The sequence below is a fragment of the Colias croceus genome, chromosome 14, assembly GCF_905220415.1.
Source record: "Colias croceus chromosome 14, ilColCroc2.1".
NCBI lineage: Eukaryota > Metazoa > Arthropoda > Insecta > Lepidoptera > Pieridae > Colias > Colias croceus.
Genome location: NC_059550.1, coordinates 4,885,153 through 4,904,113, shown reverse-complemented (window position 1 = coordinate 4,904,113; position 18,961 = coordinate 4,885,153). Strand labels below are relative to the sequence as shown.

The 18,961-nt window shown below is 33.3% G+C and overlaps 1 protein-coding gene across 1 annotated transcript; it reads right to left on the bottom strand.

The window, feature by feature from the left end:
- Positions 1-355: 355 nt before the first annotated feature.
- Positions 356-3,087, bottom strand: LOC123697396 (uncharacterized oxidoreductase SERP2049-like). Its single transcript, XM_045643892.1, has one exon. The coding sequence runs from the start codon at positions 3,051-3,053 to the stop codon at positions 2,295-2,297; it is 759 nt and encodes a 252-aa protein (XP_045499848.1). The 5' UTR covers positions 3,054-3,087; the 3' UTR covers positions 356-2,294.
- Between the last annotated feature and the right edge of the window lie 15,874 nt (positions 3,088-18,961).

The window sequence follows — 18,961 nt, the reverse complement described above, 5'->3', positions numbered from 1 at the left end:
AATATGCCTAGCCCCACCACGCAAACCGGCAGATTAGTATACCGTTGTTATCAGAGGCACTTGGGGCATACGTAGTATGAATATCTGACGCGCTCGAGAATGCCCAAGTAACTATTTTTTTTTACATTTTTGAAAATCCGTACACGCCAAACCCACCGCTAAAATGATTTTTACCATAGAAGCTTTTCTTTTCGAAATTATTTTATCTATCGATTTTGATAAGTCTCGACGGCGCCGTTTAATTACGCCATTTAGCTACCTCGCCTCCCTATCTAAATCATTCCTGTTAAAATAAAGATATGAATTTATGGGTATTATGAAATAACATAACTAGAATAAAATAAAAAAATAAATGTATGAAAATAGTAGAGATTTATTTCCCAATTTGTAACCTAATATTATATTTCAGAGAGCTGACAATAACTCAGCAAAATTCTTTTAATGATACATTCTAAGTGATACATAATACATAGGTAATATTATTATATAAGACGGTACAAATTATTTGTATTTAATCCCTTTTTTTGTTCAACAATATTGAAAACTGAAAAATGTTGTTTGTTATGACTGAAACTTAAATTTTATGAGGCATGTCTGCTACGTACTGTCATGAAAAAAAACATACATCACATACGTTTGAGAGTCTTTTAACATATTAAATGATTACCCATTATTCCTTAATATTTGAGCGCATCAAAGTACATTACACATTAGTTCATATCATTGTGCCCATCTGATTCTAGCCTAGCTATTACACTAGGAACTATCATGTAATAATATTTGAGAATTCTATGACAATTTGCATGTTAATATCTTAATTCCGCGATAGAGGTGGATTCTTAGTAGCAGCACTTTGGATCTAAGCCAACAGCTGGCAGTGAATAGTTAATTAAAGAATAAGCCTTATTTAATTAGTTTGCATGTGTCTACATCGTTACATTTTGTCGTTTGTCTTTGTTCTGTAAACCGACTACCGTCTTCAAGTATAGTACCTAATATTTTTTTTATATAAAATTATTATTTAAACGTTTGGAGGTAGAGCAATTTGCCGGAATATTAGATAAGACAAATAAAACTGTAAAGACGTACCTTCTTTTTGTAATATAATAGAGAAAACGCTGATCATATAATTCATAAAGGAGTCCAACACGACTACAAATATACCAAACTTGATATTGATTTATCATATTTAATGGACTCTTAAAATAGCAATAACAATTATTATAAATGATCCTGTCTTGTATCCAAAACGAGTTTGAGCGGTTTGTTTTAGTTATCGAGTGAATTTTCACACGAGATTGTAAAATTCAAAGACTAACTTACGATAAAGTATTGCCTTGATATCTCATAAATCTTCTCACTATTTTCATCTAAAAGTTTCTAACTTAAATTTGAAGCGAACACAGCTTACATATAAACATAAACATGTGAGAATAAACTTATAGCCTCGTCTGTTTCAATATTCTTGGGCACGTAGTATATTTTGCTCATTTGCGTCCATACGTTTTGCTTTGCGCTCCATGCCCTATTTCGTTACGGAAAATCAAGACTAATGGCTTTGAAAATACGAGCTGTATTAGCAAAGCTTATAGTGTTCTTGGCCTGTTTATGTCCGACCTATGTCCTTTCTTATACTCATACATTCTGTTTACCATTAGGAATTACTCGGGAAAAGAAAGTTATTACATGGTACGTGGCACTTGGTGCTCGGATCTTAGAACAAATTGAAAATAACATACGTCTTACATATTGGATCTATTATTATTCTTATTTTATCTACGTCATAATGACGAAGCGGAAATTTTATTAGGATGTAAGAACGAGTAACTTAAAAAATGTAACGTAATTTGGATAATGCCTAATTAATATTCATGAGAATTTTAATCGGTTTGATAGATTTATTATATGAATGATGATTATTTATTTTTTATCTCTTAAATAATAATATGATATTTAACATTTTCCTTAAGACATTTGAACATTAATCAACCTAACCATAAAGATATATAAAATATATTTTAACTATGATTTTACGTCTATGTCTTGTCAAGATTAGTCTATTTATATTTATCACTTCATTGCGGTATCTTCAATAATCACTAAATTATATAATTAATATTATCTATAATATAATGATAACACACCTTCACGAGTAGGTACAGGTAAACACTAATCTACTCAAAACATTTATTTTATTGAACGTAAAAACACCATGGCTTTCAAATAATTTTCCAAATTACACACTGTCCGTTATAAATCACTGTCATGTGAAGGGGTAATAAACTCAAATAATATCACACTAGCAATTCACCATTATCTATAATGTAAATAGAACCGGTGATACTGCGCGCGCGATCGCTGGCCAGATAAAGAATCAGGTCAGCAACCTCGTCACTTTCCACTATTTTGCCGAGAGGAAACTCCGTAGCACGTCTATCCAACGCTTCATCATTAACTGGAAAGCCAGCTGTCTCTATAAACTTAGTTCTCGTGCAACCAGGATTTACAGAATTCACCCGAACTCCTTTTGAAGCGAGCTCCAACGCAACGCATTTAGTAAACTGATCAAGTGCAGCTTTAGAGACACAATAAGGCAAGAAGTTGAAATCCTTGATAGGTTTAAGCGCAGCTATACTCGAAACGTTCACTATATTCCCTTTCGATTTGATGAGATAGGGTGCGGCGAGACTGGTCATAAGATAGGTAGCTCGCACATTTATGTTCATGGCTTTATCGTATAGCTCCACGCCTTCTAGGATGCTCCCGTGTATTCCAACTCCGGCGTTATTTACGAGGACATCTATGCAGCCAAATTGTTGAATAGTTTGGTTGATAATATTTTTCACGTCATCGTCGACGGTTATATCGGCTTTAACAATTAATGGTTTTATGTTTTTAAATTGTTCGCATTTTGATGCAGTCTGATTTAAATTGGTTTCGTTTCGTCCTACCAGGACAAGTTTCGCGGATTGCTTTGCAAATGAGAGAGCGGCAGCTGCGCCAATGCCGGAGCTAGCGCCAGTAATTATGACTACTTTGTTAGCGAAGTCCATCGTGCTCCACGTATAGACAGCGACTGGTTGATTTTTATCGGCATTATAACAACGTAATAAAATACATTTTTTACTACCATTTAAGCGTGTTCACGTGGTTGTAGGTATGAATGATAATAATCTATGATAAAAAACTTCAATCCCTTGCGTAACTAATTAGGTACATTAATATTCAGTTTTATTTTATACAACTTTGTAAATCAATATTCTCATCCATTGAAAAAATATATACATTTATTTTAGTTAATATTGATATAGAGTGACTTCGAAATATAAATTTTAAAACATTAACAATGCAGGATTTGGTTAATCCATTCATCCCAACTTGCTCCCGTATTGAGGGTAAACTATGTAATGTCGGTTCCGAGGCATGCCATTTACATGAATGATTATTCAAGGATGGTCTGTGAGCGAATATGAGCGTTAATGTGTGGTCAGACGGGCGATTACGGTATGCATGTTTTCTGGAATAATTGGAAGTTTATCTGTGCAAACCGCATTGGAAGCATTGTTGGAGCCCGTTAGGCCATGTTAACATGCCTCACTCCAGTTAAGCAGATGCGTTGTCTAATATAAGTGACACAATTACAAAATTGTTGCAAATAACAATATTACAAAGTAAATAAGACAATAGATACTTAAATATTAAATGAAAAGTGAATATTTTGTATACAGACACAGAGTAAGAAACGCCGTAAATATTTTTTGCGCTTCTTCTAGTTTCTTGTACTTGTACTTTAGTTAATAAAATTTACATATTTTTTAAACACGGTTTACTTGTATTGTTACAGTTGTACGTGTGGGTAGTAATTATTATTACAACAAAATACATTACCTTTAAAATAGTTTCGATAATTAAACGAAAATAAAAAATCATATAAGTATCAAACATAGGTACTTACCTAATTATAATTATTTTTTGTTTCTAAATATCCACTACAAAAATTGAACATAATACATATTTTTACTTTGGATCCTACTATTGTAACCTAAAAACGTGTTTTAGTATTAAACATAAAGGGTATCGTCACTACGGCGCGGGGGTGCCCAGTCAAGCAACTCCATGGGTGGTGACATTTGTGCTTGATAACTGGTTAACAAATTGGTGATTTTCGGTGAAAAGACAGAAAGGTTATCCTCGTTCACTACCCGGAAAAGGGATTCAAACAATACGCCGATGTGGGAAATAGGTATAATGATTAGTTTTGCGTGAGTACTATGTAAGCGTAATGAAACTATTTTATTTATAGGTATTTCTTACATGTGTCCTACTTGGACACGTACGTTACATATTACATACGTAATTAAAAGACTATTCATATTGTAACAATTATTACCAAATATCGTATCGCACAGTAAGAATTCCTCTAAGATAATACAACAATATTTCGAATAAATAAAAGTACAAAACAACCAGTCCAACTTGAATGTTAAACAGGTTTTTGATAACGCAAAAGATATAAAAACAGACAATATTTTACTAAACATAAGCAAAGCAATGCGGGACGCGACACACAATCCATCAGGCTCCCAAGGCCTATGACAAGAAAGCTTACTTCTTTCATGAATGTAGGATCGGGGCTAAATGAAAAACACTTTGAACTTCTTGAGATTTATTTTCGGACCACAATCTTAATTTTTAGAAAACATCTTACAGAGAAACAGCCGTCTTCACCCACGATCCCAATGAAAAAAGACAGATCATTCCTCATTCGCTCTTTACTTCACATTCTCTAATTGATTCAATCATAGTCTATCATTCTTTCATTCTAATCATCGTTCAGAAACTAATCTCACACACGTTAATAAACATCAATTAATCGTACATCTCACCTTATCATCCCACACTCGGCCATTCCTGCACCATGTCTGTCCTCAGACATGCACACACAGTCATCAGTCATTCATCATCATCATCTTCCATCATCAGTCATCATAACACCGTATTAACATAAACAATTATACATTTTACACATCTTTAAATTTTTTAAACTTTCCGCATAAACAAAAACTTACAAATATCTTTAAATGTTAAGACTTTAAATTAATCAAAAACAAAATCTTACAAGTTTCTTTACACTTTAAAACTTTCAACTTAAACAAAAACAATGGTACCGTTCTACTTTAAATACTCATAACAAAATAAACCCTTAAGAAAACATTACATTTTCAAATAAAATCAAAACTTACAAAACATTACAGAAAACTTTTCCATAGTAACTTAGTTTAAATAAACTTAAAGAAAAACATTTTCTTACTCCTTGTTACACAAAATATAAATAAAGACTTTAAACAATAAACCTTATTGTTTTATTTAACCCATAACCTTTCCTTCTTAGTAGTGTACTTAACACATACAACTTTAACATGTATCACAAGATAATAAACTTGAGCAATAAATCTTATAAAATAAACAAATCTTCCACCTTTCTTTCAAGCATAGTCTTTCATACACATTATTTTATTATAGAAAATATAAGTCATCAGAATAACCTGAAACAGATAAAAATGTTAAGACAAAAATATGAAACAGTATTTTTACCTCAAACTCGATCAGACCATTTCTTCATAAATTCAGCACACGATGATGTCTTCTTGGATCCCTCTCCAGTATCAAAAACTTTTTCAACATCATACCTGTCATTTCCCTTTATGCCTGTAATCTTATATGGACCAATAAATTTTGCTTTTAACTTCATAGATGTTCCAAATTGAGTCTTCTTAATAGCAACCAAATCTCCTATCTTGTATTGTATACTAGGTTTCCTTTTCTTGTTATAATGTTTCTTATTTTCTTCTTGTATTCTTAAAATCTGTTCTTTTGCTTTAATTCTTGTTTCTTCTCTCCGAGCTATAAAACTAGATACATATTCTTCTTCTAGCATATGTACGAGTTCAATATCTTCTTTTTGTCGCATCTTCACTCCAGTAAGCAGTTCAAAAGGTGTTGTTTTGATGCTTCTCTGGTAAGTACTATTTAGTGCTCTTTGCAACTTACTTGTGTGCTTATACCAGTGAGTAGGCTCCTCTATACTCATCTTGGTAAGTACTGATATCATTGTGCGGTGAATACGTTCAACCTGACCATTCCCTCTTGGCACTCCTGTTGTGATTTTAATGTGCTGGATTCCTTCTCGCTTACAATACTCTTCAAAATCTTTACTTGTGAATGCTGCTCCTCTATCGCTTACTATTCTGGCTGGATTACCAAATGTCTGTTGTAAAATCTCCATTTTCTCTATAGTTTCTTTAGCTGATACCGTCTTCACTGGGAATATCCATACAAATTTTGTGAAACCATCCACAATAGTGAGTATGTAATTATACTTTTTCTTTGTCTCCGCTAGAGGCCCTATGTGATCGCAGTGTAAAGTGTGCAGGGGTCCTTCTTCTTTAGAAATAGGATGTAAATAGCCTTCTTGTTTACCTTCTTTTCTGCTGCCCAAGATACAAGGAACACATGACGCCAATAGATCAGTTACCTTCTTCTCTAAGTTTTCAATATAATAATCTTTACTAATCAGTTCTATAGTCTTCTTTTTTCCAAAATGTCCATTTTCATGTGCTTTTCTTATAATAAAATCCTCCATTTTTCTGGGAACTACAAGGGACTGCTCTGGCCCTTTACGTAGTAAGCCTTGATAAATATAGTAGTCATTGTATGTCTTTCCGTCTTGCAGGACATCAATAATAGCTTTCAAACCGTCATCGCTCTCCTGTGCGCATTGTAATTCTTTATGCAGGTCCATAGTAATTGTAGACACATATGGATTTCGACTCAATGCATCGGTATGTCGCATCTTACTACCGCTGCGATGTTCAACAGTAAATTCATAATCTTGTAGAAGTAAAATCCATCTTGCTACTCTAGTACATTGCACCAAGTCTTTCTTCTTTAAAGTCATCTCAAATGCTTTGCAGTCTGTTACAATCTTAAAAGGTTTACCATGTAAGTAATGTCTGAACTTTTTAACTCCTTCTATGATGGCTAAAGCTTCCAATTCATAACTTGTGTACTTGCTTTCTGCCTCCGATGTTCTACGACTCATGAAATGAACAGGATGCAGTTCTCCGTCTTCTCTACTTCTTTGCATTAAAATTGCTGAATATGCTACACTCGACGCATCAGTGTGTAGTTCTGTTTCATCTTTAAAATCATAAATCTTGAGTACAGGTGAACTTGTTAAACTCTGTTTAAGCATGTTAAAAACTAATCTGTGTTCATCATAAAATTTAAAATTTGCATCTTTCTTCAATAAATCTGTAAGTGGTTGAGCAATCTGAGCATAATTTTCAATAAACTTTCTAAAATATGAGCACAGTCCTAAGAAACTGTGTAACTGCTTGACATTCTGTGGTTCTGGAAATTTGAGTACAGCTTCAGTCTTTTCAGGGGAAGGCATGACCGTTCCATTTTCAATCACATGTCCAAGATACTCAACTCTGTTTACTAACAGCTGCGACTTCTTCCAGTTGATATTCAATCCATATTCTGATGCTCTTTGTAAAACTTGTTTCAATCTCATAACAGCTTGCTGTTCGTCTCGAGCTGGAATTAACAAATCATCGATGAATATTATAATAATTCCCGCTGCAATCATATCTCTGAAAATTGTTGTAATTAATCTCATGAACACTTTAGGACAAGTAGCTAACCCAAATGGTGCTCTCAAAAATTCATATTGTCCTGTCGGGGTGACAAAAGCTGTATATTTGCATGACTCTTCATTTATTTTCAAATGAAAATATCCATTCTTTAAATCTAAGGCTGAATATACTTTAGCGCTTGCTAATTTATCTATAAGATCGTCTACTATTGGAAGAGGATATTCATCTTTTAAAATCTTTTTGTTTAACAGTCTATAATCAATACAAATCCTAATTGAACCGTCTTTCTTTTTTACCAATACCAGAGGACTAGCAAAATCTGAATAACTTACCCTTATAATGCCGTCTTTTAACCATTCTTGTATCTGCTGGTCGACCTCGTGCTGCTCCTTAGGTGACAGTCTGCGTGGCCGCTGTGCAACAGGTGTCTCGTCCATCAAAGTTATTTTCAGTTCCACTGGAGCTTCCTTTGTTTGCTGTGGCATGTAGCTGTCAACTAACCTCACTACTTCATCTTTCACACTTTCATTACTTACTGTACCTACAAGATCAACAGTAGAAAAAAAACAATTAATTTTCGTCATCCAACTTTCACCTTTCGGAAAAACAAACACTGTTCCTTCATCCATTACCATAACAACATTGCTCAAGAACGCACGACCTACAATAGCACGGTAAGGCATACAGTTATTAGGTACAATATAAAATGTCTCTTGTTCGAAATCACGCCCGTCGATTCGTAACTTCACAATACAATGTCCAAGTGTTTTCACTTTTGCACTGCCGAGACCGGTGAGTACAACGTTGTTGTCGTATTTTGGGGTACACATCGATAAATAAACGTCCTCGTTGATCAAATTCACGTCGCTACCACTGTCCATGAGCGCTGTGGTTTCAGTATTATTCAAAACAATTTTTTTCAAACGCTTTTCTTCACTTTTCTTTGTTATTTCGTCATTGTTTACAATCTTCATAACCTGTTGAGACTTTTCATCTGTCAACTGATTAATAGAAACTTCATTGCAATTATAATCAATCATTCGTTCAATATTTCTTAAGCCGCCATCTTGACCGACAAACTTCAGATTGGAACCTGATTCGCCGATAGATCCGAACATCGTTCTTTTCATACTTCCGATTTGTTGCGATCGAATTTCGTTCTTATCGCCGCCGCTTGCGCTGACGCCATCTTGTTTATGAATGCTTTTACTTTGAAATTTTGATGCACCTGGTTTTTTCAAAGCACATGCTGATGCTATATGTCCGTATGAGTTACAACGAAAACATTTAGCTCCTTTTTCTTTATTAGGACAGCTTGATGAGGCATGCCCGTGATCACCACAATTATAACAACGTAATGTGTTTCTTACATGAGATGAATTCGAATATACACTTGTAGGCTTTTCTTGACGGTCTTGACTGGTACTAATTTTCTTTGTTTTTGACTTCACTAACTCATAAATTTTCAGCTTTTCTTTTAATTCCGCGTACGTTTTAATCCCATATAGCATAATCTTACTGGATTCATCATCGATAATACCGTCAACTATGTACTTTATAGTCACGTAATCCGCTAATTTGCCGCGCTTACCCATCTCCTTCATGATAAGTAGATAATCAATGCAGCTTTCATTCGCCTGTTTTTTTCTCGCACTCATTAATTCATGTACCGTTTTTGTATCCCACGTAGATGGAAATTCCTTTGATATTTCTTCCGCCAGCTCCTGCCATGTCTTAAATGGTCGTTCCGATTTAAGCCAAAGAAGCGCCGTCCCACTAAGTGATCGCCTGGCAACAAGAAGTTGCTGTAATGGTGTCCACTGAAATATTAATCCATTATCTTCGATATCTTGAATCCACTTTTGTACAGGGTAATTAGAGTCTTGTCCGGTAAATTTCGGTATAAGGTCCGCCGTCATGAATAATGTGTTCTGTTGCTGCTGTGTGTCGCCGCCATTTTGTCTAAATTCTTTTCGTCCTTCGTCTTCAATATTAAAACTGCTGCTGTTTCTCTTATCCTTTCTTCCCATTTTTGCGTCTTTCTTATAGTTGTCGTCTTATTGGAATACGTCTTATTAGTCGTCGTCGTCTTATTAGCATGAAAAGTTGTACCACGCCGCGCCGCCTCGCCCGGTGAGATAACCTTACTTTCCCGCCGATCGTCTTTCCGTCGTAATCTTCGATTTTCCTCTTTCAATTGGACGAGCCCCCAAGATTGTAGGATCGGGGCTAAATGAAAAACACTTTGAACTTCTTGAGATTTATTTTCGGACCACAATCTTAATTTTTAGAAAACATCTTACAGAGAAACAGCCGTCTTCACCCACGATCCCAATGAAAAAAGACAGATCATTCCTCATTCGCTCTTTACTTCACATTCTCTAATTGATTCAATCATAGTCTATCATTCTTTCATTCTAATCATCGTTCAGAAACTAATCTCACACACGTTAATAAACATCAATTAATCGTACATCTCACCTTATCATCCCACATGAATATTTATAGCACCGTACAAAACCAGCTTGAAAACCATCTCCAGTAAAAATGAAATGAACAATGAATATAAATTAAAACAAATAATACCTTTCAAAGTAATATATTTGAGGATTTCCAGTCGAAATCACCTCCAATTTAGGTTAATTTGTAATATCAAAATAGATGGACGTTAAGTTTGTCTATAAAAGGCATATCAAAATCAATTTAAATAAGGCTTGAAATGTATTTAGCCATTTATTTTCTTTATCGTTATTACAACACTAATGAATAGACTCCACGTTGTTTTTCAATTAGATTTATATGGAAAAGTAACACCAACAATTGCGGATAGCAGCATTCAAATTCCCCAGAGACTAAAATATATTCTATAAACTAAAAAGGTCAATTTGTCGAAATTCCAGTTCCCAAAGAAATCAACAAAAAGTGGAAACTTCTTGACAGAAAATTTTCTCAACAAAAAGGACACCATTGTTACCAAACACTCATTGTTTTGGACAACTTTTTGATCAATCATGACAAATTGTGTTTCGATTTAAGAGTACCTACCCCGTGAGCACCCCTAACCTAGTTTGACAGTTGCTTACTGAAAGTTCCGTATTGTTAAAGAAACGTAAAACTTTGAATTAGTTCCGGTTGCGTCCAAATATCATGTTATATTTCCTAATTATTTTCAATATTTTGAGTAATTTTAGGAAAACATGACAAAGTCACGTTATTACTTGTTTAAAACATTATAAATCGTAATCCCTCCCACATTACAATAAGACAAACGTACTTATCAATAGTAGGAAAATGTTTCCCCTTACACAATCTGTTAGCAAAATCCACACTGAATAAAATATACGCTAAAATCACCACGAGGTAATGCCGCACACTACGCATTATCTCCTTAACATCTATATATCGTATCGGTAATACCATAATAATATTATACCGTATTTTCTTCGAGTTTTGCGATATTTCACGTCGGCTTCCATAAACGGGGAATGCCTCAGAGGCCTCGGAGGAAATATGGCGAGCAATAAAAATGTCAAGTCAGGTCATCAGAATGGAAAGCTCGAGGCGTTTTGTCGCCAGATGTGCCAGCGAATCAATGAAAAACTGTTTCCTTTCGTGTTTCACGTGGACGATGTGTCATGTCGGGAACATCACATACAAAACGCCATGAGATTATGAATATATGCTTGTATATTGTCGTGATATAAGACGTGTTTTCATGTTCAGTAATTTACTAATGAATGCGATGTGCCGTTAATATATTGCAATATTTATTTTAGTGTAATTCAATATTTTTACTTTTTACACAGTTTATTTAAACGAGATTCCAATCAAAAATGAATGGTACCATGAGTATGTAAATAGCAATTACTTTTTTTATTATATTTGGAATTCTATAACTATATTCTAAAATAAACAAAATACTGTAACACGAAATACTACAATACAAAATACTTTATAATATGTAGGTGTATATTTTTATTTGCACTTTGAAATAATGTCAGTAGTTTTAATATATTAATAAATTGTAAAAGCAAAATTTTATTGTATAACTCCGAATGTTTACATAAACGTGAAAATGTTTATTAGTACATTCATTCCTGCAGCACTATCTCACCCATTAGAAAGGTAACAAGTGACTTCCTCGGTTATGTAACAACAATATTTTAAGAACAATGAGTACAGAGCAGTTTTCATGTCGGAAGCAGTATTACACTGAACATTAGCCGCTGCGATAAGGCGCCGAAGAAAATTGGTGCAAGCACGCAAGCACCGCTTTAACTTATGTTATTATATTACGGATACTTCCAGCCGATTATCTCTTTTGTATATTGCTCGGATATCTTGATTAACATTTAACGTAACTACTGGATTGGAACGCATTACATTTCTTTATTATGCTTCGCGGCTATTTCACATGTATATGAAAATATTTTCGACTGTTTTCAAATATTTATATGAAATTTAATAACGTTAAAGATAAGTGTATGCATTATCATTGTAAGTTAAGTTATGTGTGTACACAAAATGCCTCTTATAAATCTACTATTACCATGCTTTTGCCCCTGTTCCAAAATCGTTAGATATTTTAACGGAAACTGTAACTCACGGCCCTATAGCAGTGATAATAAATTAGCAGTAGGGTGGACATCTATTGAGTTCTATCTTCATGACGATTGCACTTACGATTGCATACAAAACTTTTCTATCAGCCATAAATTATGGCCACCCTTGGGCCATGCATCTCCCAAAAGATAAATTGTCTGTTTTAGAGATTCACACTAATTCGAAAATAACACGGAAGTTCGTTTTTGGAATGTTCTTTTGTTTAAATTGTTTGAAGGTTTTACGTGCGTACCTATAACTTCTGTATATGTCGTATTGATCAACTTATAAAAGACGAAAATAATTTTAATACTTTTTTGGTATAAAAATAACTTTCTATTGCAAGCAAATGTAATCGATTGTTAATCAAACACAAATAAACTATATTTGTATCAATAAATTGAAAGGAGCCGGATTCCCTTTTCCTCGCCCTTCCCAGTCCATTCCTTTATTCCCATCCTCAATCCTTTTCTTATCCTTTAAAATTGGATAACGCATTATTATGTTCATGGCTGTGGCAGAGCTTACACGAACACCAGCTCGGTTGCCTGCTCTACCATAAAAATAGTTCAACACTACGAAAATTATTGTAAACTAGCTGTTACCCGCATTGCTCAGCTCCTGTTGGTATTAGCGTGATGATATATAGCCTATTGCCTTCCTAGATAAATGGGCTATCTAACACCTTAAGAATTTTTGAAATCAGACCAGTAATTCCTGAGATTAGCACGTTAAGACAAACAAACAAACTCATATACCGACAACATACTTTTTACCTACAAAATATTTTTTTATTCCTAAAGCCGTGTCCTGTGAACTAGTGGACGTAAACGTCTTAAAACCTACAAAATATAAAGTTGAAGTAGGTCAACTCAGTGCCGTATTAACCAAATTATATGAGTGTTATTTTAAGTAGGTTGCATTTCCTAATTTGCTTCGCATTAAAAATTTTAAGTGAAAATTATTCTCGTTGCCGGAACGGAACTTAATGTTATAATGTACTTAAGCACTCCGACTAAGAGCTTAGCTGTAAACTATTATTCTTAAGATCTCTACGCCCTGATTATACTTGGCTTTAAATTTTAATTATTTTTTATATAACAAGATTTTCCGCGTATTATAAATTCGCTTCTTTCTTTCTTAAGCAAAACATTGACTTTATTTTTATATCTACTTTATACTTTTGTATATTGCACTTGCGAAATACCAAAGTTACTTACTAAAGGACTTAAATTCTTTCATACCATGAAAATTTATTAAATTTCCCTAGTATTCTTATTAAACAAATGAAACGGCAAAAAGTTATAAACCACGACGACATTTACCTAGTACTTAATAAAAAAGTTTCGGTAAAATAAGGTTTATGAGAGTCTAAAAGACAAAAACTTTTGCTATTCCTCAATTTTTCATAAAAACGAGTTTCGTTATAACGCCTTCGGGCGCACGCATTGACGGATCGTTGGTTATATAAAAGTACGCAATATTCAAACTTTACGTAGTTGACAATATTTTGTAGAAGTAATGAAAAAGTTATAAAACAAAATTAGAATTTATTTAATTTTATAATTATTTGTAGCTTCGATTTGCCATGGCACGTCCACTAATCCCGCCAGTCCGCCACAAGATTTTTTTTTAGTTTAATAATAAATTAAACAGAGCTATGACATAATTTACAAATTTATAGAAATATTATCACTTTCAGTAAACAAATATACCTACTCTTCACATTGATTGCTATATATATTTCAAATGTGCTAGTAGTTATAAATTACATAAATACATATTTTATAAAGTCGCAACTTTTCCCAAACAAAAGCATAATTATTTACAAACAAATTCCCGTCAACACACGCCAGCCACACGAGAGCGGGTGCCAAAAAACCTCTTTGAAGATTACAACGTCTTTATTATACTGCTGACAAAGGCAGCTACATCTATATAACCTTCCCAAGAGATATCCGAGACCAATAAGCTTGAAGCTCATCCGTTTATCTTTATCTCAACAATCAAACAAACGTATAATGATGTTAGGAGTTACGTCGCTTCCATTAATATCGTATTACGTCACCGCGGCCTTAGGAAAAGTGTGTTTATTGTAGGAATTGGATGGTTTAGCGTGTTTGAGATGATTAAAATTACACAGTACCTAAGCATGAATATCGGATGGAAATGTATGTTTTGTTTTTTAATGCTTATTTCAGAGTTTTTTTCAGCCCGTCTGCACGGGTGTTAGAAGGATTTTAAATTGACACATCACATTGAGTTTATGATTGCATTTTATCATGTAAGAAATATTATGTTAAATAAATAAATAAACATATAGGTAACTACACACCATATAAAAAAAATACATAATTAAAGGGCCAATATTGTTATGAAGACGTTACCTACGTACGATTTCTTAACATGAAATTTATCATAGTATTCGGCACTGAACAAGAGCAAGCCCCTGCTTTTAATGGTACCTTTTGTATTTACGTAAATTTAATTATCGTAGTGAAAGATTCAAGTAAATTTTAGATTACCTTAAAATCCATTATTTTAAATTAATTTGCATGAGGAAATTGTATGCCGTACTCCCTTAATAGAGGGGAGCTTTCAGTGACTGTGTGCGCATTTCTTGTATTATTATCCTACTATTACATACTAATATTTAATACATAAATGTATGTTTAAAATAACACATTTAAACCTTTCCTGTAGGAAGATCTCCAAATCCTACTTTATGATTAAAAACATTCGATAGTAAACTTGATTTATAAAGTCAATACAAAAAAGGAAGTTCGCAATGACAATTTTAATTAAAATATCAAGGCAACCTTTAAAATAACAAGGTGTCCATTCTCTGTTCAGTTGAGTTCTTTTAGGTAGGCCTTTCCAGTGACCGCACGATCCATTTACGAATTTGCAAACACATATTTTAATGAAAATATGATTGTTGAGTATAATTTTAAATCCATTTATCAGACGCATTCGAAAACGATTAGCAAACAGCTGGGATTAGACGCCCTCAGTACCTACTATTTAAAAATTATAAATTTCCATAATACTGACTATGTTTATAAGTGGCAATGCCCCTTTTAACTCAAAGTGTAATTATAATATTTTACATTTTGTAGCTCTAATTAAAATCAGTAATCAGCGGTAAGTATGGGCGACTGCTTCCTAGAGTCGCGACAAGTAGTGATTCAATTATATTGCCCCCACAATCATTCTACAATTTTAAGCATTTAATAATATACGTGTAGGCGGAACGCGTATAAAACGTAATAAAAATCTCATTAAAATACGATGCCTCTCAACAAAAGCGCCCGTGAATAAAGAAATAATATGTACAATATTATACCTAAGCTTGTAAGATATGTTGAGGGGGAACATTTTATGAAGCACTCGTGAAAATTTTAAAACACAACATCTTTTAACGATGGTGAAGACATTTTTGTTTGAACTTTTATGTCGACTCACAAAAAGAAACTTCAGAACTTCCTTAATTTATTTATACAAAACTAGGTTTCTTGCATGGATGACTCTAGATGCGAAAATACTTGTGAAATAAATTATCTGTTTTACCTTCAGAACTGTCTGCCTATTAAATTCAATTTCGATCGATTCGCAATTCGACTATCGGATATGTATTTTCATTCATACGTGAGTCTACTGCGGTAAGTACTCTATCTAGCATGCAGATTTTGGAAAAAAATGCATATATTCTTGCCTTGACTTCAAATTGTTTCATATAAACCATATAAATTGACTAGAAAAAATTAGATAAACTTATTGAGCCTTTACAGTATTATGAGCCACATATTTTACAGCATAAACAGTAAATACTACCCTACGTAAATGTTGTGTAGTAATATGTAAATTGCGAGCTTATCATACCAGTCATAGTGACCAACAGCTCAGTGTATGGAAATAAAGCATGTTAAGATATACAACAATGTTATATGAGCTACGATGTTTACCACTCCGTATAAAAACCCGTATTACAGCAAGAAAAATTGCAGCAAGATAAAGTGTGTCCTATTTACTGAACTAAATGTGACAAATGTCAGCTCTTTTAGCTAAAAGGCAAATAAACGATGATATAAAAACCCTTCTTCTGCGTCTACATTGACCGCTCGTTGTAACATTTTTCCACATTTTATCATTTTACTGGTGAAAGAACTCGGACAATTGAGTGAAATTACTACGCTGTAAAAATGTGCTTATTAATTCTTCTTTATCTTTTTCAATAGGACCACAATATATCAAGTGATTAAACATTTCTTTGCTTGATTTATAGCTAGATGAAACTTGTCATACAAAATGCTGTAATCAAACCTCTGCAGCATGCTTATATTGAACGAATTGAATTCTTGATTATCACTTCACATAGATACGTATAAAAGCGAGGTACTCTGCAGTACTGATTCCCCTTTGCGGGATAAATTCACTATAATACCCTTGACTGTATGATATACCTACAATGATTTCTGTTCGATATATTACCGATATCACATATGGCTTATGATTTACCAGTTTTTATCGTATTGTTTTCATTGTTATCACAATAAGCGATTACATTACGTCACTAACTTTATTAACATTAATATAAATTCATTTTTACACAAAATTGTCTGAATTCTTGCGATAACCCAAAATATAAGCTCACAATTTTCGGCTAAACTTTGTCCGTATAAATATAATAACGACAGAGTACCTGTGAGAATAAGGGTTAGAAAACAATATTTTATTCTATTTTCTAAAGTATATCGCGTTACCTATTCAAAGGCCCAACAGTTTCTCAGAAGGGATAATACGGTGTGTCCCAGAAATGAAACCGTTCACAATAACAATTTCCTAATTTACCTTGTTTTCTTTACCCCGCTTCCTTATTATTTCGATCGCTTATTTTTTTCGATTATATTTTCTTTTTGACAATATTTAAACAGCCTCAAAGTAACTGGACAAAGATATTTCTTTACTTATATAAAATGATGCTGCGTCTTTTTAGTCAGGCTTATCAAGCCTTTTCCATTAACGTCTTAAATTCTGAAAGAAAAATTAAATTGGCACGTGTTTAAAAATGTTTGTCATCATTTTAATATTTAATTTTGCTTAATAAATAAGTATAAAATGATAAAAAATCCACCATGTGCTTTATTAATGGCGATTAAACGCTACATAATATAATAAGCCAAAACCACACTCAATATGAAGAAATTACTCTCTAATTAATAAATATAATTTCATCACACGAAGGAACTTCAATACTAAACTTCAGGTAATTTTGGCACAATTCGATTCTGCCATCGATTATCCTAATTTGTAATCATTATTATACGAGAAATATGAGCAATAATGTCCTTACGAACCGAAAAGTAATCTATAGGTAAGTAAATAACAAATGGTCCATCTAAAAAGAATCTTTTCCATAATAGTTCCAGTTTTCTAGTCGGTTACCTACGTGAGGTACTCAATGAGCTACGTGAATGTCCAGTGATTCTATTCAGCACAGTGGACGGGGACACAATACCACTTGTATGCCATCGTTTTAAATAAAAATCTCATGGACTTATCTGTAATATCATGCTTGACAGTGCTCTTTTCGAAATACTTTTATGTAACTTTTATTTTTCAGTAAAGCATCGAAAAAGTGTCGTATGTTTGGGAGACAGTTAAAGTAAGTGACAATTTTCTATGTTCTTTAAAACGGAAACAAGCTTAATTTTAATTTTAATCTCCACTGGATACTGCCAAGTTTTAAAGTAAAGATTAATTTCTTTAAGACTTCTTATCCCTAGTTTTGTGCTCCCGGGTCAAAGTCCTTAAAAAATGGCTGTCATGCGTAATTCGAGGAAGACGATCTACTAAGACTAAGAATGATTAAAAGCGGTTATTTCCTTTTAGCGGAAGGTAGCAGGTGCAGAGTGATCGAGCACGAGTCATTGTGTTCTTTAAATAGAATTGCAACCAAGAAACCTATATAAAATAGTGCCTGTATAACCTATTTAAGATGGATCTAAAACGTACAAAACTAAATTATGTATATATTTTTTTCATAAAGCAGCTCACTATTTCTAGACATATTTAATTTACCAAGCATATCTGTGCTACTGAATATATCTACCTAATTGTTATCGAATTATTCCTCTTTACCTTAAATCTTAAATCATATTTTAAAATGCTTATGAATTGTTATTTTTGTTTTGCATTTAGAAAAAAACTAACACGTACACGTTCATAAATTCATAAAAAAATAGCCGCACAGAGCGAGCATCCTCGCGAATCATTTTCAGTACAAATTAGCTCGGTCAACGTTTACAAATCAATAATATTATAATAGATCATGTCTAGATAATATAAGAATTCAATTATTAGGTAGCTTAAGAGTTAATTTACCTAAATTTGCCATTATATTAGTTGTCGTATACAGCCACTTTACTAATATACTCAATTATGTTCATCGCATATTTCAGCACGCTCCACTGCACGGAATCGATGGAATGCAAATATCGATACTCGATATATCGATAACACGGTTTAAGAGCGCATTTTTCAAAGACTTTGCAGCACATCGATATGCTAATGCCGCTTCGGGTAACACGATTCGCTCTACCTGCGACGAACAATTTGCAAGCAAAATGTATCGTAATATGAGTATACGCTGTAGCTATTTTATCGGAAATAACGCACGGGATAAGCTTTTTATTCCA